The sequence below is a fragment of the Phoenix dactylifera genome, chromosome 4 (assembly GCF_009389715.1).
Source record: "Phoenix dactylifera cultivar Barhee BC4 chromosome 4, palm_55x_up_171113_PBpolish2nd_filt_p, whole genome shotgun sequence".
In the NCBI taxonomy this organism is placed as follows: Eukaryota; Viridiplantae; Streptophyta; class Magnoliopsida; order Arecales; family Arecaceae; genus Phoenix; species Phoenix dactylifera.
In genome coordinates, this window is record NC_052395.1 from 3,878,611 (window position 1) to 3,898,650 (window position 20,040).

General features: G+C 38.5%; 3 protein-coding genes across 4 annotated transcripts; 1 reads left to right on the forward strand and 2 right to left on the reverse strand.

Moving 5' to 3' along the window:
- Positions 1-1,983: 1,983 nt before the first annotated feature.
- LOC103713343 (actin-related protein 2/3 complex subunit 2A) lies at positions 1,984-7,320 on the forward strand. 2 transcript variants are annotated; one of them, XR_005511366.1, is made up of 11 exons: positions 1,984-2,115; positions 2,507-2,573; positions 2,689-2,896; positions 4,013-4,182; positions 4,594-4,671; positions 5,162-5,294; positions 5,377-5,468; positions 5,855-5,911; positions 6,611-6,682; positions 6,780-7,051; positions 7,153-7,320. XR_005511366.1 is itself a non-coding variant. In XM_039125352.1 (10 exons), the coding sequence occupies exons 1-10, from the start codon at positions 2,054-2,056 to the stop codon at positions 6,804-6,806; spliced, it is 966 nt and encodes a 321-aa protein (XP_038981280.1). In that variant the 5' UTR covers positions 1,984-2,053; the 3' UTR covers positions 6,807-7,320. The 2 variants fall into 2 exon arrangements, 1 of the variants encoding a protein (XP_038981280.1); XM_039125352.1 differs by having other exon boundaries at positions 6,780-7,320.
- Positions 7,321-8,465: 1,145 nt separating this feature from the next.
- LOC103713327 lies at positions 8,466-10,193 on the reverse strand. The gene has a single exon (XM_008800215.4). It carries the CDS (start codon positions 8,931-8,933, stop codon positions 8,697-8,699), a length of 237 nt encoding a protein of 78 aa, XP_008798437.1. The 5' UTR covers positions 8,934-10,193; the 3' UTR covers positions 8,466-8,696.
- A 454-nt stretch (positions 10,194-10,647) lies between these two features.
- Positions 10,648-20,040, reverse strand: LOC103713328 (isocitrate dehydrogenase [NADP]). The gene is made up of 16 exons (XM_008800216.4): positions 19,888-20,040; positions 18,393-18,436; positions 18,121-18,230; positions 17,637-17,674; positions 17,440-17,517; positions 17,300-17,353; positions 17,117-17,218; positions 16,913-16,998; positions 16,711-16,814; positions 16,503-16,571; positions 16,269-16,384; positions 16,065-16,099; positions 11,718-11,860; positions 11,292-11,414; positions 11,083-11,184; positions 10,648-10,931 (listed from the first exon to the last, which is right to left on the reverse strand). The coding sequence occupies exons 1-15, from the start codon at positions 19,934-19,936 to the stop codon at positions 11,100-11,102; spliced, it is 1,236 nt and encodes a 411-aa protein (XP_008798438.2). The 5' UTR covers positions 19,937-20,040; the 3' UTR covers positions 10,648-10,931; positions 11,083-11,099.

A 20,040-nucleotide genomic window follows, 5' to 3' on the forward strand; every position in this document is an offset into this window, starting at 1 on the left:
ATCTAGGTTTCTTCATTTAGGGCTCTGTTAAGAGTGTGCATAAGCATTAAGTTTTTCTTATAGACCTTGCTGATGAAAGCGTGCAGCAAAACAATGTTTGGTTTACTTCACCCTTTTCAATTTTGTTTTTGAGAGCCAGTGTCAACCTCTGGTGGTCACAGTCGTTCATTGCTAATCATGATGTTCCCTGCATTGCATGAAGAGGTACCAGGAGTACGAAGGCTTGTTTGGATATTCATATAGGATTAAGTTGAAAGTCCTGGAGGATTCATAAATTGGGTCATCCATTTAAGTATGGTCTTGAATTTACCAAATATTATTCAGTCTGAATTCTGTAGGAAATAAAAAAAGTTTGCTATATATTTTTTTTCTTCTTTTTGCAGCCCAAAGGCTAGAATTTGGGTTGGATTTGGACAAATTTTTAGACAATACAAGCTAGGTGGGCCAATAAGTCTGATTCGTATAGGATTTTTTTAAACCCAATTCTGTAGGATAACCAAACAAGCCACAAGGGTGACCTTATTCAATTGATGGCATAAAAGTTGCTGATGTAATTTTCTTTTGTAAATGGCACGGAAGTAAACCATGCAAACGCTTTGGGAAGGGAAAGTTTATTGCTTTATGGATCGGAGTTATGTGATCTTAGGGACCACTACGCTCCCTCATGCCGCAGCATGTTCAAAATGACTGCTGCTCTTTTCAGGTTTCTATGTTGAAGCAACAAATACATGAAGTTTTAAGCGCAACAAATTTGTTGGGATAAGAAAATAAGCATGCTTAGATACTGCTAATAGGCAGAGATCTTTTGGTATTTTTTTTAATGTGAAGGGTTTTATCCTGATTAGTTGATTAATCTGTTAGGGTTTGTTGTCTCGGGTCTTGTACCTAGAAATAAGCCGTAACCCTGTGGTCTGTTCTGGGCCTCTCTCTAGTTAAAAAAAACAAAATTAAAGGATGCCGCATGATCTTAAAAAAAAAAAACATACTCACATAACAAGTTTATAGTCAGGTATTAGAGCAACTACCTTAAATACCATTACTTGTGATGTTGTTTTTTATTAAAAAAACATAATCCCTAGGCTAATATATGGTCGATGTTTAGCTTAGCTTTTAGTTTTGGGCAATGTACGTTCGGTTTTTAGTTTTCAGTTCTTCTCTAGACATGGAAAAATCTAAGGTGAGGTGTAAAAGAATAAAGCTTTCCTTGCATGATGAGTCCCGGCAGTAATCCTTTCTATAACGAGTATCGTCTCGCGCAAAGAAGGCATCTTTACCAGAGAAATGAAGACGCAATTAAAGTAATTGCTTACGCCATCCGTCCCCAGCCCTGCTTCGGGCACGGCTGGCAGCTTACCACCGACCCTCGAGAATAAAATACCTTCATTACCTATACGACTTCTTCTCCTTCTTTTTCTTTTTCTTTTTTTTTTTTATTTTTTTACATAAATATTCTTTTAAATATCAAATTTTATTTTTTTAAAATTAATAATTGCATGCATACTCTCGTAAAACACTTTTTTTTTTTAGTATTCTATCTTTTTTATTTTTATTTTTGCATATATACCCATGTTATCTAACAATATTAAAAATTAACGATTTTAAATTAAAATGACTAAAATACTCTTAATGGATAAACATGGATATGGATATAGATCGCGATCTCGATAGCAGAAAAGAAGGCAGGAACATTAGCGTAATTTCAAAATTTTATTTTATTTTTAATTAATATAAATATATTTTTTTTAACATAGTCAGAACAATCATTATATTAGAGGTATTTGTATAATAATAAAATTTTATGGCGATATATGTGTAAATATAAATTTTGGAAGGATTGGGGTGGGAGGGGGAGTTTGGCAATCCTTTTCTCATCAGAAGAGTGTGCACATCAGTCATATCGATTGGGTATTTGAATAATTTATTAGTCATGACGAGGGTAATCCTGTCAATCAAAGCATACAAATCTGGCTTCTACTAATCCATCCCCATCAAACAGACCCTCTCTCCCCCCCCCCCTCCCCTGAGCTAACAATCGAATCTTAGGTTTGAAGCAATGATTCTACTGCAGTCCACGTCCCGATTTCTCCTTCAAATCTTGCAAGGTCGCGTCCAAAGGTGAGAGACTCTCTCTCTCTCTCTCTCTCTCTCTCTCTTTCCCTCCTACCTTCCTCTCTTCTTCTCTCTCTAATCATAGCTCGCTCTCTTCATCGATCGTTTTCTACCAACTGTTTAAAGCTAGCACGGATCGATCTTTTCCACTATTCCACAACCTTCGGTTTTAACGGCTCTCTTTTCTCACTAAATCAGGATTTTCACGACTCTAGTGATTGCCTTTTTGTACCAATTGATAAAAGAAGATTCAATCTGAGAAAGAAAAATGAATTAGGGTTTGTGCATCACATCTAGGGTTCCCATGGACCGAAAGATCTATTGTTGTTTACTTTTTTGGTTTAAAATTTTAATACTTGTCCAGTTTCTTGATATCCAATTATATCATTGTTTGCAGTCCAGAGAAGGGGGTGGATCTTGATTGCCATTCAGTCGAATTTGGCGATGTCCGCTATCATATACAGGTGATCTAAATGGAAAGGATTTCTGTGTTTGTGACATCAATTTGATTCTTGAGTTCAAAGATGCGCTTTTTTGGTAATATGTTTGGTGTTGATGAAAGTTCTGGCTGGATTGCAGGTCTCCATGAAGAAACCTCAAGTGATGGTGCTGTCAGCATCGCTGCCTATTCCACCACCGGAAGCCACTTTTCATAGCGGTCTTCCAGTTGGCGCCATCGAGGCTATTAAGGCGGCGTATGGGCCAATCGTGCAAATTCTCGATCCTCCGAAAGATGGATATAATCTCACCATGAAGCTCTATTTGTCGAAACTTCCATCAAATGAAGGTTCTGCGAGTTTCCTTTCCAAGGTCATTATGAGCTTTTGCTATGAATGGGTGGAAACATAGTAAATCCATTGGTTGATTTCCATTGTGAGGATAATTCCTTTCTGTTAGTATCAATTTTTCCCCCTTGATAGAACGTGTGGGTTGGCATTTTGTTGTTGCAGTTCAAATTAACACCTTTTAGGAAATAACTAATTGGTTCTTGCTAGTTTGTTCTTATGGTAGTGCTATAATATAATAATTATAAAGCTTAGTCTTAGAATATTGATATCAAATGTTCAATGGAGTTCATAGAGGCATTCTAAATTTTATTGAGTTGTTTATAAGTTATAATTTTGTTAAGACTTGAACATCTGTGAGGGTACTGCTTGCTTTCAAATTGAAGAAATGTGGCTTCCCTAATCTAACGAAAGGTTCTGTATGAATAGGTAGAGATTTTGAAGGCACTCTGGGCCCTGAAGGTACAATTGAAGTAAATAAAAGTTGCTAAAACTTAAGTGGATTGACTTGTGAAATTTAGAGTTGAAGATTGTAAATGGGTCATATGTTGTTAATGATGAGAGAGCTTGAACTTAAGGCAGCATATAAGGCAATGGTCTGTATTCAAAATGTTCATCTATGGCAAAATTGTGTGTGTCAAACCCTTTGCAGCTTGCATAATCTTGCATAAGTTGTTAGTGCATCTGTGCATTTGCAAGGACTGGGAAGAAGCAGAAATAAAGCTTTGAAGATAATATCGACCTAAGAATGGCATTTAATATAGGCAGTGCAAAATTTGGAGACTTTGTTTCAACTTCTGAAGAGAAGGGTTGGAGGACAACGTTGAGATTATGTTAGATAATGAATGAATCGTAGGTTGCTAACATAGTTAAGTTGGGTGAAATTAGATTTTTGTACCTTCTAAGAATGGTGTCCTTTTAACTTGTTGCAATCAGTCTACTTTTTTAAAGCCAGTTGGCTGTATTATATGGTCTTGGCTATTTTTGTTATCTATTGTATCAGGCCTCGAGCAGTTCCCTGACTAGTGAGCTTCCTAACATTTTAGTCACTTTAATTCTATGCCTTTGTATTATGTTGATTTATTATTATTTTTTTTTAATTTTCTGTGATGCTCCAGAACAAAGGCAAGCACTTTTAGTGAAAATTGCATCTGTGAGAGAAGTTGTGTTAGGGGCTCCATTACGAATGGTCTTGAAGAATCTTGCATCGAAGACAGTTGCTCCTGATGTTGATCAACTTGTTGCTCTTGTGCATCGGCCTAAGGAATCTTTTTTTCTTGTTCCCCAGGTATAGATATTCTTATATGTAGGTTTCTTACTCTGCTTACTTTGGCATGACATGTCTTGTACCTGCGCTTCACCAAACAAAAGAAAAAGAAAAAAGAAGAAAAGAAAAGGAATCTTACTTGACCTTGCTTTGAAGTTTGAACTATTCTAAAGTTCTTTGAAAAACTTATTTGTGTGCAGTTCCATGTTTATCTTTTGTCACAGCAGACAGTTGGCTTATCAAGTACCGGGTCTTAGCAGAAAATCTGCAGATGGTTTCTGATTTCAAGAATCTATTGTGTTTATATAATGTTAGAGAAATTTTTTATAGATTAAGAATCCCAGATGCTTCTGTTGATTAATTTCTGACTTGGATTACAACCTAGCCAAGAGTAGTCAAGGTTTTAAAATCATTCAATCTGGTCTCTTGTAGGCAGAAAAAGTCACCGTGGTGTATCCTATGAGGTTCCAGGATTCGATCGATATTGTTTTGGCAACGTCTTTCTTGCAGGTAAATGGGCCCTTGTAACTTTCCAAATATGCATTCAGCATTAATCTTATTTGGTGTGCTGCACAAAGAACTGAATTCCATCTAACATTAGACAAGTGTGCTTTGGGGACAGCTTTGTTAAATTTAACAGAATGATACAAAGATCTTGCAATCTTTGTATGTAATTTCCTACTAACATTGGTGGTTTTAGAGTACAAGATGGTGCAATTTCATCACTGTAGTTTTTATGTCGCTATGCTTTCTAAGTTTTATCATGTCAATCAAAGTTTCATTTGACAATCACAACCATGATCCTATCCGTTAAGCATTATCGCAGTTCTTTGTAGCTGGCTGCATGGATTATTTCACCCTTTTGGGGATTCTTCGCCTTATTTTATACTACTGGCCACAGCCAGTTAGCAATATTCTATTCTTTTTTTCCCTTTGTGCCTGCTGGGTTTGGAAGCAATATTATCTAGACTTAAGGCTGATATGAAAATTTTATTTTCAGGAATTTGTGGAAGCAAGGCGTACAGCTGCACTTAATAATGCCCCTCCTTGTATGTGGTCCCCATCACCTCCTCTTGAGTTGAAAGGAGCTCCTGCTGAAGCACTAACTGCAAATGCTGGATTTGTTACTTTCGGTAATGACTGAACATATGACGATGCATTTTTCTTTTCAGTCCTCATTTTTTTTTCAATTCTATGACATTCTTATACGCGCAGTTATTTTTCCCCGGCATGTTGAAGGCAAAAAACTGGACAGAACTGTCTGGAGTTTGTTGACATTTCATGCATATGTCAGTTATCACGTAAAGGTGATCTTGTTAGCTAGCTTTCCACTTTTACTTGGCACAATATATAGTTTGTTTGCATATATTTCTTTATAATTTTTACACTCTGATACTTCAAAATTGTGAAATCCACACCCGCCACCTTATCTCATGTTAATCTTGCTGGTGCAACCACACAAAATAGAGCCCTTTTAGTAGACTTGATGTTTGTATTTCCAGAATTGTTCACCATACACCATGTGTCCCCTTCTTTGAAGATGATATAGAATCTTAATATTGTCTTATTGGACCATCGATGTTGTATTTTTTAAAGAATTTTCTTCTTTTTTAATAAATTTCGAGGTGGGGGAGGGGGGAGGGGCGCACTTTCGCATTTTTTTGGGTTAAAACACTTACCTTTTGTTCAACAGTGCTCAGAAGGTTTCATGCACACCAGAATGAGGCGTAGGGTGGAGTCATTAATTCAGGTAATGCTTGCAATCCCTGTTGTTGTTTGTGTTGATTTTATGCTCCTTGCTTTTCCATTAAGAAAAAAAAGATTTTATGCTCCTTCCATGAAAGAAGAACATTGTCTTAAAATGAAATGTTAAAATGAAATGCTCCTATGGTAGCTTTAAAATGAAATGTTAAATCTCTTGTAAAGTCATTTCCAGCAGAAATTTCACGGACATCGTTGGAATGTTTGAGAATTTAAGATTGAGTTGAGATAGGATGAAAAATTGCGGGAGGGTGTCTGGAAGGGGAGGAGACCAAGTATTGCGGCAAGCTGATTTACCTGCAACGGCAGTATTTATTGGGCATTCCGGTGGTTACTGAAAAGTGAAACTGCCTCATTGGATATTATTTTTTACTAAGGACTAGCTATTGAATCAATTTGGCAAAAAATAATAATATTTGAAATCATGACTAAATAAAATCATCAGTCAAAAGGAGCCTGTTAAAGTTGTGGTAATTAGTGGAAGAAAAAAGAAAATATGCCTAGATAAATGGTCCGCTAACAGGTGCCTGTTGAAGTTGTGATAAATTAGTTTCTGCTGGAGATTGAACCCTTGGTAGGCATGAATTCCAAGGTTTTGAATCAATACTTCTGTCTTTCAACGAAATTTTCCTTATAAAGCTTTGGAAAGGCAGGCATCATCTGTTGCTTTTTTTTTTTCATGCAACAGGCTCTGGATCGTGCAAAACCAGACACAGAAAAGTCGAAGAAGGTGGTGCAAGGGAAATCCTTTAAACGACTGGTTTGTGTTATTGCTCTCCTTTTTTTGGGAAAAAGGGACCAATTTTATCCTACAAATCGCTATTAAAGCTTATATCCTTTTCTCTCATTTGATACAGAGTCTAAGGGAAGCACGTGGCAGTTAAAATTCACGTCAAGGTTAGGAAGCTAGAAGAAGTGTAAATGGAACCCATTTCTCTATCGACTTTAAGATCTGTTCTTCTCGGGATGCCTCTTTGAACCAGCAGTTGGTGCACGGATGCCTCTTATCTTCTTCGTCTCACTAAACGCTTAGGAGAGTAGTTTGAGAAAACACAACAATGTGATTCATTTGGAAAATAACCATCCCAACGGACGTTTGCCTGTCAAGCGATGGTGGTGCGCAACCCAGGTACGTTTCACTTTGTGGATCATTTTGCCTTCCCATGTAGCAAAAAAGGGGTTCTCCACCATTACAACAAGATCAGAACAGGTGATCATTTTGCCTTGTAGTTGCTGAGATACCTTTCGAGGAAAACTGGCTTGTTGCCTTGCTGCGAATTTGCTTCTTTTCTGCTCTTCTGGGTCTCCGTATCCCCTGTATGGCACGATGGTGACCTTGGTTGTGACACTAAAACGTTCATAAATTATTAGCAAGCTTTTAATCTCCTTTCGTATAAATTCCACCTTTTCCCAATTTTTTTTTAAAAAGTGTGTATTGCTCTTTGCGGGGAGAAGTTGCAAGCAAGCAATGGAAAAAGTAGCCCTACTATGAAGTAGAGGTAAAATAGGAATTTTGCACTGGAAATGTAGCTGAAGATGTTGAAGACTAATGTGATTTTTTATTTTTATTTTTTGCCTACTATTTTTGAGAAATCTTATCGACTATTATAAACGCGCGAGCCTAGTCGGCTTGAAAATCTTGAAAAAGGCTTATTCATATCCCTGCGATTGATTGAGCTGGATCGGCTCCCTTAAACAATTTATGTAATATTACTAGAGTGACGGTAATGAAATATTTATGTATTTATTTTCCTTGAAACTAAGATGTGTCTGTGGATGGTTGGAGCAACAATTATCAATTATCATTTTATAAAATAATAATTCCATTATCAGGTGTTCCATTTTCCTCTCTTCTTCTTCTGGCTACGTCTACAACTTTTCCAACCCAAGCCTCTTCTTCCCCTCCTATCTGGTTCCAACCTCGGTTCCGCTGCTATGATGCTCGCCCTTTCTCCCCGTCTCCATTATTCCATTACCATTCTCTTCTTCGATCTCTGAGCTTCAGGTGGCCATATCTAGTTTTGCCGCATCACCCCGCCTCCTTCCCCTTTATCCGTCTTTACCGCCCTATATCTACTGTTGCCGTCTGCTACCTTTTTGCCCCATCTTCCTCCTCTTCATCGGCCTCTACCCGTTTCTATCCTTCTCCACTGCCTCCTGAGAAATTAGGTTGCCGGCTGTGGCATGGGGTCAATTTTTAGATCATGGATCAGTTAGTTGAGTTTTAATTGTGCGATAATTTTGATACCTGGAAAGTATTGATTAAATTTTACTTTATACTGTACATACAATGTGGTGAAGACTTGTCTATTGTGAATGGCACGAAAATTTAAAATTTTTCTTCTTTTTCTACCAAACTGTTTGGATGAACTTGATGTAACTAGGGAGATAGGTGCACATCATTATATATGCTATTCTTCGGACATGGGAAAAATAATGAGGGAACCAGACTAACTTATCATACACGATGAATTAAACCGAATTAAGCCCACAATGTGGGCGTAGTGGTGATTTGGCCCTACTATTGCGACTGTTTTCAATTGTCCGTCTTCCAAAAATCGCTCAAGAAGACAAACTTGCATTACAAACACAAGCACAAAAGAAACGAGAGTGGTGCGACGTTCAAAATGGAGGTGGCGAGTTTATTACGTTCCTCTTCTATAACTTCCAGTCTCTGAACTAGCTTTATTACAAGCAGGCTACTATAATTAACGAGTAATAACCGAAAGCATCTTCGTTACGAGCATCGACCCTTGCAGAAGCCTTTTAGTTGTTCACCCGGTGCCGGAGACGCCGAGGTCGGTTTTGCCCTCCTCCTTACCGGCACCAAACACGGGGCCACCCTTGCCGGCGGCATCATCGACCTTGTCCTGGAGCTTGTCGATCTGGATGGGGCCCTCGTCCTTGTCGGAGCGGAGGTCCGTCCTCGTCCTGTTCTCTCCTCCCTGCACCGACTCGTATGTCGTCGCCGTCATCGACCCCTTGGGCTGTGCTCCTTGCGCCCCTGACATAACTTGATCTCTCTGTATCTCCGTGCTTTACCCTGAGCTTTACACACGAACTCCTCCCCTGAGCTCAGACGGTGATGCCGATGAAGCAGAGAGCCGTTTGAGGCTTTTTCTTCGGAATTTATACTCGGAGAGAGGCTAGCATTTTTGGCCACGTTGATGCATGGGCAATGACACGTGCACGCGAGCCGTGGCACTAAATAATATGGACGAAGCTCTTGGTAACACGTGGATAACAGCTAAGGATTTAGGCATTAGATGATATTATTATACTTGGAGGCCACGAGATGACCCTTATCCAGAAATCCAGCCACCCGGGGATTGGACATTGGAAATGTGCTACTGTTTTGGCTAGGACAAGCAGGAAGCCCATTGTGACAATTCCTTCATTGTCTACTCGGTAAAAAGTAGAATATAGTTTCAGACAACAGTATTCTATCTACTGATAAACTTGCAACGAAGCCCAAGAGAGCATCGACCGGAACTTGAATCTGTGTCTGGCCAACTGATGCATTTTATGATTCATAATGGTGGTGTAGGCCGCCTCTGGCAGTTCCTTGCCATCATGTGTTGAGCTTGGCATAACATTCAATCTGCTTCAAGTGATGACAAATCCTCTGAGATGATAAGGCTCATCATTTGATGCATTGAATTCGCCTTATTGGATTGAGAAGGACAGCGGCATGATACTCAGAATTTATGAAGGTTTCTTCAGGTTGCAAGTCATCTTCTTCCCAATAGGAAGTGGACTTCTGTCCACACTTGAGTATCCTGTTCAAAATTTTTGGATGATATCTTCTCTGCTGAGCCCCTACATTTTCAGGCAAAATATGAATTGAAAATCTCAGTTGTTAAGGTAACCTTGATTCAGCCAGATACATGATCAGAAAAAGGAAAAAGCAACTCCCAAGAGAGAGCGACGGTAAGGCATGCTGATAAAACACGATTACTAGAGTAAAACAATGCGTCTGCTGCTGCTGTTTAAAGTCACGTTCCAAAAAATCCAAATCCCAAAAAACTACTTATTAAAATCTGATCAAATATTCCTATAGAATTAAACTGAAAATTCTGTAAAAATCGAACCTATTTGAATATTTCTATAGAATTACTAGAGTAAAACAATGCGTCTGCTGCTGCTGTTCAAAGCCACGTTCCAAAAAATCCAAATCCCAAAAAACTACTCATTAAAGTCTGATTGAATATTCCTATAGACTTGAACTGAAAATTCAGTAAAAATCGAACCTATTTGAATATTTCTATAGGATTTGTGCCTCATAAATGCTTCACATGATCTACAAGTTTTTTTCCCCCTAGAGCAAATAGCAAGAGTACATGCTATAGAAAGAGCATCTAAACTCCTGATCACTTATTTAAAGAAAAAAAAAAAGAAAATTTAAGACATAGTCTCACTTGGAAGAAGGTTATTATGATAATATAGATTGTATTGCCCTAATAACTTGGATAATCTCTCTCTGGCCTACCATAGCTATCATTGTTAGGATCTGATGACTGACGACTGGAAAGCTCCCGCATATACATATGCTCCATGTCATAATAAATATCAAGTTCCATATTAATGTTGTCAATTAATATATAGCACCAGTCCTCCGCAAGAAAACTTATTACTGTTATGAATCTCTAACAAAACTATCCTTGAATAGGAGAGGCTCTAGCATTTTCCAGCATACAACCCAGCATCCAAGAGAGAAGGTGTCAGTTACCAAATAGTGCATCAGAAAATTGCACCGTCCACTTGAGAGTACAAGATCAATTCAATTATGGAGTTACTGTCACAAATTGGATGAGAGAGTGCTGCTAAATAATTCTTGAGTTCCAGTGAAACATTAACTTTTGCATCTAAAGCAGAGAAAATTCTCTCCAAAAATTAACAATCCAGTTCCCTGAATCAATGGAGACTGACAAATGTTTCCCTTATTTATTATCAAAAACCTTTCCATCACAGTGGAAGAATCACTTTCTGCATGTTGGCCCTACCCAGATCTGCAATCAATAAAAAAGCAGCAGAAAATCAATTAATATTACAACGCGCAACATGAAGGCACACTCAAAAGAGAAACCAGAAGCAACTACCACATCAGTGACAAATGGAAAAAAATAGCTCACAAGAGTGAAAAAAATCAAAGTACGTTACCGAGAGTTTACAAACTTTCATTTGCCCAAGAGTCTTGCTCTCAGCTCCTCTGCCACTGCATCAATGAACTCCTCAGTGTTCAGCCAGTGGTCTCTAGTCACCCTGCATGAGATGAAAAGGTTTGCACAACATTATTTAATTTACATGGTTTAAAACAAAAGAAAGGTAACATTGTAGAAACAGCAGAGGTGACATAAGTCGGAAGGTACTTGGGTCCGTGATTGAGGATTGCAAGATCTTTGGTCATCTTTCCAGACTCCACAGTTCCAACACAAGCAGCTTCCAGTTTCTCAGTAAAATCAAGTAGTCTAGCATTTTCATCTAGCTTTGCTCTGTTGAAAAACCAAAAATATTGTGAAATTCAGAATTTTCATTAAATTGATGTAAGCTGAAACCTAGGCAAGCATAGTGCTCCTGAAATGGAATATGGTTACTTAATTGGCTGACTGTTACAAATCATAAAGATACAGATCGAGTTTCTCTAGTACAGAGAAAAAAAAATGAAGACCTTACAGATTCTTGAACTTAAGTATATATTAACTATATGGAATATGAAAAGATACATAAAAGCAATCTTTCAAGTTTGTGCTTGCAGTTATGACCACAACCGTAATTCAAAAGGAAGCCAAAGGTACCTGTGTGCAAGCCCTCGTGACCAAGCAAAGATTGAAGCAATGCTATTTGTACTGGTTTCACCTCCCTTTTGGTGAACCCTATAATGACGGGTTACAGTGCCATGCGCAGCTTCAGCTTCAATAGTTTTTCCATCGGGGCACACCTAGAAGAAAGAAAAATTTCAATCATACTCTAGATTAGCATCACTTATAGCACCAGCACTTCAGACAAAAAACAAGTCCCCAGCATGAAGTGTCAGCATAACCACCACGAACTAGACAGGGTTAAAGATAGAAAATTGTCAAAAGCAATGGAAAGTTTGACATTTACAGGTTCACTGTGTTTCATATAACTAATCACCACTTCTAAGGAGTATAGTTGAATTAGATGATCATTCAGTTCACAGGAAGACCAATCCCATAAGATATGCTCTAGCCCCTTACAAAACTCACCCTCCATAAAAACAAAGCCATGAAAACCAGTACATATTGAAATTGCTTCTTTTCTTGCACATACTGAAATATCTTCTTTGATCAAATACACATTAGATCTGAACAGCATAGGCTATACAGCAGTAATATCTAAGTAGAAAAGTGATGAGAGGAAGAGGGGGGGCAGAAAGGCCAAATAAAAAGGATAAATGGATGAAGAATCATTCACAACAAGAGAAGATGATGGATAAAATAAGCCACAAGCTCAAGCTATCTCATATATCATATAATTTAGTAATCATAATCTGCCCTTCACCATCTACTACATGGTCTATTTATACTAGTCTAAGCATTAATTATGCTCCAACTTACTAAGCACCCATTACAATTCCTAAACCCAAAATAAATGCAAACACAACTAGAAACACAACTTACTAAGCACCCATTACAATTCCCAAACCCAAAATAAATGTAAACACAACATCAGAAAAAAGACTTAAATAGTCCAGACAAAAAATAACAAAAACACGCGATAGGGAAGTTCCTACCATAAAAAATATAGGTAATTAATTCCCCACCCTCCGAAAGACCCTCGTATAACAAAAAGTCTCCGTTGACCATAACTAAAATTTTCGGTCCAACAACTTTACTAAGTTTAATTTCCGGTCTTTGAGAGCATTTTATTTTGAAAGAAAATGCCGAAAATGCCCCCACCCCTACGATGGGGAGGTGCTGATCCCCCATTCCCACCAAAGAAGAGGAAGAAAAAAGGGGTCGGCCGCAACGGCCAGGCCGCAGCCGCCACGGCTGCTGCTAGATAGTTGCGGTCGCCACCAGCCACGGCCCAGCCCCCTCCCGGGCACTCCGATGAGGGAAGCTCTCCCTTGAATCGCAGGTGAAGGAAAGAGGAAATGGGAAGAAAAGAAGAGAAGGCTGGGCCGCTTCCACCACCAGCCATGGCCTGGGTCCCTCCCGGGCCCTCTCCCGCGGCCGCCGGCTAACATCGCGGGAGAAGAAAGGTGGGGAAGCGCAGCTGCTGCAGGCGCCGCCAGCCATGGCCTGGGTCCCTCCCGAGCCCTCTCCCGCGGCCGCCGGCTAACATCGCGGGAGAAGAAAGGTGGGGAAACGCAGCTGCTGCAGGCGCCGCCAGCCACAGCCCGACCCTCTTCCGGCGCCGCCGGCCACGACCCGACCCTCTTCCGGTGCCGCCAGCCTCGCGGGAGAAGAATGAAGAAGAAAGGAGAAAGAAGGGAAGAAGAGAAGAAAAAAGAAAAGAAAAAGAAAAGAAAAGAAAAAGAAGAAAAGAAAAGAAAAAGGAAGAAAAGAAAAAAAAAGAAAAGAATAAATAAATAAACAAATAAATGCATAAATATATATATATGAACGAATAAATAAATAAATAAATGCATAAATAAATATATTTCAATGAAATAAAATAACAAATTACCAAATAAATTAAAAAAATAATGAGTGAGTGGCAAATAATTTGATCTTTATGATATTGATAGGTACAGTAGATTTGTCACCATTTTAATTAGTTAAGTAAGCTTGGGACTCAGTTCATAAAGTCGCAAACACAGTTAACTCACCATTGCAATTAGGTTAGTAAGCTTGGTACACAGGTAATACAGAATGGCAAATATTTAAGTAAGCTTGACACACAGTTTATCAATGTTGAACACTTAATCTAGCCTGGTATACAATTAAGTCTTCTCGACACACAGTAAGCTTGGAACACACTTAATCTAGCATAGCACAAAATCTTGAAACACACTTAATTTAGCCCGAAACACATTTAAATCTACTCTGCACATAGTTAAGTTTTCTCTGTAATTAGGTTAGTAAGCTTGGTACACAAGTAATATAGCATAGCACATATTTAAGTAAGCTTGGCACGCAGTTAATCAATGTTTGAACACTTAATCTAGCTTGGCAGACAGTTAAGCTTAGAACATACTTAATCTAGCATGGCACAAAGTTAAGAAATCTTGGAACACTTAATTTAGCCCAAAATACACTTAAATCTTCTCTGCACACAGTTAAATCGTCTTTGCACACAATTAAGTCTTCTCTACACAGTTAAATTTTCTCTGCACACAGTTAAGTTAAAAATTAACTGCTCCAAAAAGAGTTAATTGATTTCAAACTTTTGCAACGTTGAGCCATCTTAACTTAACTGTGTGCAGAGAAGATTTAACTGTGTTTCGAGATGATTTAAATGTATGCCAGGCTAGATTAAGTGTGTTTCAAGCTTAGAAGATTTAACTGTGTGCTAGGCCAGATTGAGTGTTCAAACATTGATTAACTGCGTAACAAGCTTACTTAAATGTGTGCCATGTTATATTACCCGTGTACCAAACTTACTAACCTAATTGCAATGGTGAGTTAACCGTGTTCGAGACTATATGACTGAATTCCAAGCTTACTTAACTAATTGCAATGGTGACAAATCTACTGTACCTATCAATATCATAAAGATCAAATTATTTGCCACTCACTCATTATTTTTCTTTTTGTTTATTTATTTATTTATTTATTTATTCATTATTTTATTTTATTGAAATATATTTATTTATTATCTTATTTATTCATTTATTCATTCATTCATATATATGTATATATTTATGCATTTATTCTTTTATTTATATATTTCTTTTTTTCTTTTTTTTCTTCTTTTTTTCTTTTCTTCTTTCTTCTTTCTTCCGCGAGGCCGGTGGCGCCAAAAGGGGGTCGGGCCATGGCGGCCGCAGGAGGGGGCCTAGCCGCGATCAGCGGCAGCCGCGACAGCTTTATTTATTTATTCATTCATTTATTCATTATTTTATTTCATTACAATATATTTATTTATTATCTTATTTATTTATTTATTTATTTATTCGTTCATTCATATATATATTTATTTATGCATTTATTTATTTATTTATCTTTTCTTTTCTTCTTTTTCTTTCCTTGTTTTCTTTTTTTTCTTTTTTTCTTTTTTTTTTCTTTTTCTTCTCTTCTTCCCTTCTTCTTTCTTCTCCTCCCGCGAGGCCGGCGGCGCCGGAAGGGGGCCGGGCCGTGGCAGCCGCAGGAGGGAGCCACAGAAGGGGACCGGGCCACAGCCGGCGGCGGCCGTAGTTAGCCAACAGCAAAGTCTTCCCCTCTCGCAAGGCCGGAGATGCCGGAAAGGGGTCGGGCTGCGGTGGACGCGGGAGGGGGCCGGGTCGTGGCCGGCGGCGACTGCAGGACGCAAGAGGGCACCCCTTTCTTCTTCCTCTTCTTCGGCACCTCCCCACCGTGAGGGCGGATGCATTCCCGGCAGCGCAGAAGCAGGCGGGGCCGAGGCCGACGGTGGCCGCAGCATGGCCTCCCTTCTTCTCCCTTTTTCTCCTTTCTTCTCCTCCTGCGAGGCCGGCGGCGCTGGAAGGAGGCCGGGTTGTGGCGACCACGGGAGGGGGCCGGCCCGTGGCCGGCGGCCGAGGTGCCTGATGACGCACCCCTCGGCCTTATTGTAGAAGAGGTCGCTATTCGTGGAAGAGAGGAAGAGCGAATTTATGAGGGTATTTTCGTCTCATGATGGAATATCGAAATATAGCCGGACCAGTTCTTAAACAACCACTCAACAGGGATTAAAACTTAGAGTCCGGTCAAAGAATGGACTGGCCATTAGTTTCCCCTAAAAATTAACATAGAAAGTTGATTATTATGCATTTATGTACTGAGTTTAGAATGCTTGACTGCATTTCAACCATAAAAGGGCAATATTTTTTCTTCTTTACAACCCTCTAAAGCCCTTGCCACACTAGGTAAACACAGTTTGCAATACATATTCTAAAACTACCAGGCATGCTACCCCTACCATGTATTAATTTCAACATAACCTATGTTTACAGTAATTTAAGGACAAGACAAACATTTCCCACAGAAGCACGCCAAGATTGCTATGAAGATACATACCAGTACTGACGTCATCAGACCAAGAGATCCAAAACCTGAAAACACGGAAGAACATCTGATGATGAGCACATACTAATCCTAACTTTGGTTTTCAAATTTTATCAGTAACTAGTTTATGAGAACTACTTTTCTTTTCTGCACTAAAACATATCTTTTTAAAACAAAGTGCTTAATATGATGGATGATGATTTACAGAATTTGAACCTTGAGCTAAGAAATCACTCTGTACATCTCCATCATAATTCTTGCAAGCCCATACATAACCACCTTCACTCTTAAGTGCATACGCAACCATGTCATCAATGAGGCGATGTTCGTACCTGTTAAATATCATAATAGCATGAGATACAAACTACAAAGATTTATACAGTCAAAAAAAAAATCAAATTACAAAGATTTGAATGTGCTGATGATGCTAAACATTTGGAGACAGCTCACCAGATTCCTGCAGCTTCATACTTGGATTTCCATTCAGCTTCATACACCTCCTGGAAAATGTCCTTAAACCTGCAGAATGGAATTAATTATGCAACAAAAACAGTAAGCCCAAATAATTTCTGCACATTTAGGAGGTGAAACATCTATAAGGCCAAAATTGAGACGTTAGTTTGATAAATGTGTAAGAGATGCTCACTATAGTGCATACCTTCCATCGTATTTTTTCAGAATAGTATTTTTGGTGCTAAGATAAAGTGGCCACTTCTTCTGGTAAGCAGTAGCCATTGAAGCTTCAGCAAAAGCACGAATTGACTGTACAGAACATGTGACAAAGAACAATATTAGCAGGGAAAAGATGCTATTCAGTTAAGAGAACATCATCAATGGAATAAAAAAGGTTACATGTTCACCTCATCTGTATTATACATGGATAATGCAACTCCTCCAGCACCAGTGAAGTTGTATACCTCTAGTTCAACATCCTCTTCTTTTCCCTCTGGAAGAGAACAAATAGGGTAAAAGGGTTACGGAAACTAATAGAGGGAAGTAAAAGAAGAAAACTCAAAGTGTCATGAAAATAACACAATAAATTCGTGAACCATGATTGTTCGTACCAAATACTAATTTGAGCTTGCCAGGCCCTTTGATAACCGCATCAGTTGCTCGGTACTGATCACCAAATGCATGCCTTCCGATGCATATGGGCTTTGTCCATCCTGAGAACAATAAAAGAGGGTTAGGCGGACATATATGGCATAGTTACACAAGCCCAAGACGGGACATCATTTTTACAATACCTGGAATCAGTCGTGGAATGTTTTTACAGATAATCGGCTCTCTAAACACCGTACCTGCAACCAAAACAAGTGTTAAGACAAATATGAGCTACCCCAGTCACTGTTGACATTTAAGATGCAAATGTGGAATATTGACTAACCATTTAGGATGTTCCTGATTGTCCCATTTGGGCTCTTCCACATGGATTTTAGGTTAAACTCCTTGACCCGAGCTTCATCTGTCATGTTTTTAAAATTTTTTGCCAACAAACAAATTTAGATGTAATCATCAATAATAACATGCATAATTATGTCATTGCTTCTGCATGTAGCAAGATGTTACGGAGGTGAATTTTACCAGGAGTAATTGTTGCGCATTTGATTGCTACATTATATCTGCAATCGAATAACACAAATTTGAGTTCAATGTGAAGACATAAAAACTATGGAAAGATAGATATAGTCATGGGAATATATATTGCTGCAAGCATTATCAGGAAACCATCCTCAGCAACTCTATTTAAATCAGGGGACATGAAGTGAGGGGAAAAACTCTAAAACATCCATAATATTATTGTAGTTCGTGAGGAAAGCAATGAAATTGAATTTCAAGCAAGCCGAAGTTTCCAATTTTAAGCAAAAAGCTGGAACAAATCAAAGCCACAACCACTACCATCAATAAGACAGAAAATAAAAAAGAGATGGCATCCATGGATGGAGGAAGGCATTTCAATCTTATGACAATATGCACTGGTTCAAAAAGCGGAGAAGAGAAAAATTATTTCAGTGGTAGATGAAAGAACTGCAAATGACGTCTCCTAACTTGAAAGGAGTATGCTTACTTGAGAGTAGCTTCTGCACTTTCTACTGTAACTTTATCATCAGTTGCATCACGATTAGGTAGGCCTAAGTCGAAGTACTTTATATCCAAGTCCAAGAATGGAAAAATTAACTGCAAGATCCATCAAAGGATCAGTTTCAGTAAAAATTAATATTTAAAAATTGTTATAACAAAAAAAAAAAATAATTACAGCATAATATTCAAGGAAAAACAAATAGAAAAAAGGTACAGAATACCAAATGGATTTAAACAATTGAAAATTTCCTCAATCACCTTCTCTTTGATTGATTTCCAAAAGACTCGAGTCATTTCATCCCCTGTACCACAGAATAATAAACAGTGATGTCAGACTTCACTTAATACATGGATAACACAAGCACATCAATAACTGGACAGCTAACAAATGCATCATTTATAGTATCTTCTATTCTTCTGGGCCTTTTTTTTTTGCTGATCAGCAGAAGCTGCTTTTCGGGGTGAAGGGCGATAAATGTTTCTTTCTTAGAAGGCATGTGATTGATGTTCATAGCATATTTGCAGTTAGTTTAGTTGCCAGATCATACATCATATTTTGTTCATTTCTTTCTTTTTGTTCTCCCTTTCTTGTTTCTTACCTTTTTTTATTATTCTTCTTTCTTACCCTTCTTGCTTCCTTCCTTTCTTTCCTTTTGTTCCCCTCCCTTCATTTCTTTTTTTTCCTTTTCTTATTCTTTCTTTCCTTTCTTTTTTTTTTCATCTTTCTTCTTCTTTCCCCATATAGATGGGTTTCAGAGACCTACCACATCCAAGTTCCCATTTTCTCATATGAATGGGACTGGATTGCTGAGACACCCCATCCCACCGGGATTTAAAACCATGGTCCAAACTACTTTTAGAATTATGATCAAAGTTTCACGAACATGGCGGTGAACACACTGCAGATCATCTTCCCAAAATCTATTCATCTCTTCTATCAAAGTTACATTATGAATTTAACCTCGATATCAAAGCAACAAATGTTGAAAAGCATAACAGCATGCCAAACAAAATTCCCAACTTAATTTACCTATGCTGTCGCTTGCTTCCCTAAAATCTAATTGTTGCTTCCTAATATATACTCCAGATCCATTTCCCGGACTAAAATCTATTACCGATCCAGCATCCTAAACCCTAAACCCCATATAGTCAATGGAAACGCAACTGAACACTAGTTGTGACAACCATAACCATATAAATCTAACTTCGGAAATCAACTAATCACCAAAAAAAAACAACCATTTGGGATCCCTCAACATCAGATCAACCTCCTCAAATTTTTAAGATGTCCACTGAAAACTCATTCCCAACAGCGCGAAAAGCTTTCAATCAATACGTTTCGAGACAGACAGCTAAAAAGTAAAAAAAAAACAGAGATCGCGTCTGATTAGATTCAGCAAAAATCACTATAAAGAAGCACCGAGATCGTTTAAAAACCATAGAATCAGACATCTAACATAAATGAATAGATAAACGATCATAAGAAAATAAACTAAACAAACTATTATCTATCATTCATAAATAATAACAATAAAGTCAAACAAACACCAACAATCTGGAAATACAAGAGAGCACGGATCCGATGACGGGTGATGCTGGAAACCGTGCATCAGGAAGTCTAAACGTGAATCGGATCTAAAAAAGAACGAGGAAACAAAAGCAATAACTAAAGAGGAAAAAAAAAAAAGTGAAGGAGTTAAATATACGGAACGGCTGAGATGGGAGATGGAGGTGGAACAGAAGGGTTGCTCACCGTCCATTTCCACAACGGGGTTGGCGACCTTGATCTTATCGAACGCCATTTTCCTGGAGGTGGGGAACCTGGTGGTGCAGCGAGGAAGAGAAGCGGAGATCGGAGAAGGAGAGGAGGAAGAAACGCGAAAGGAGAACCAAATTTATGGTCACG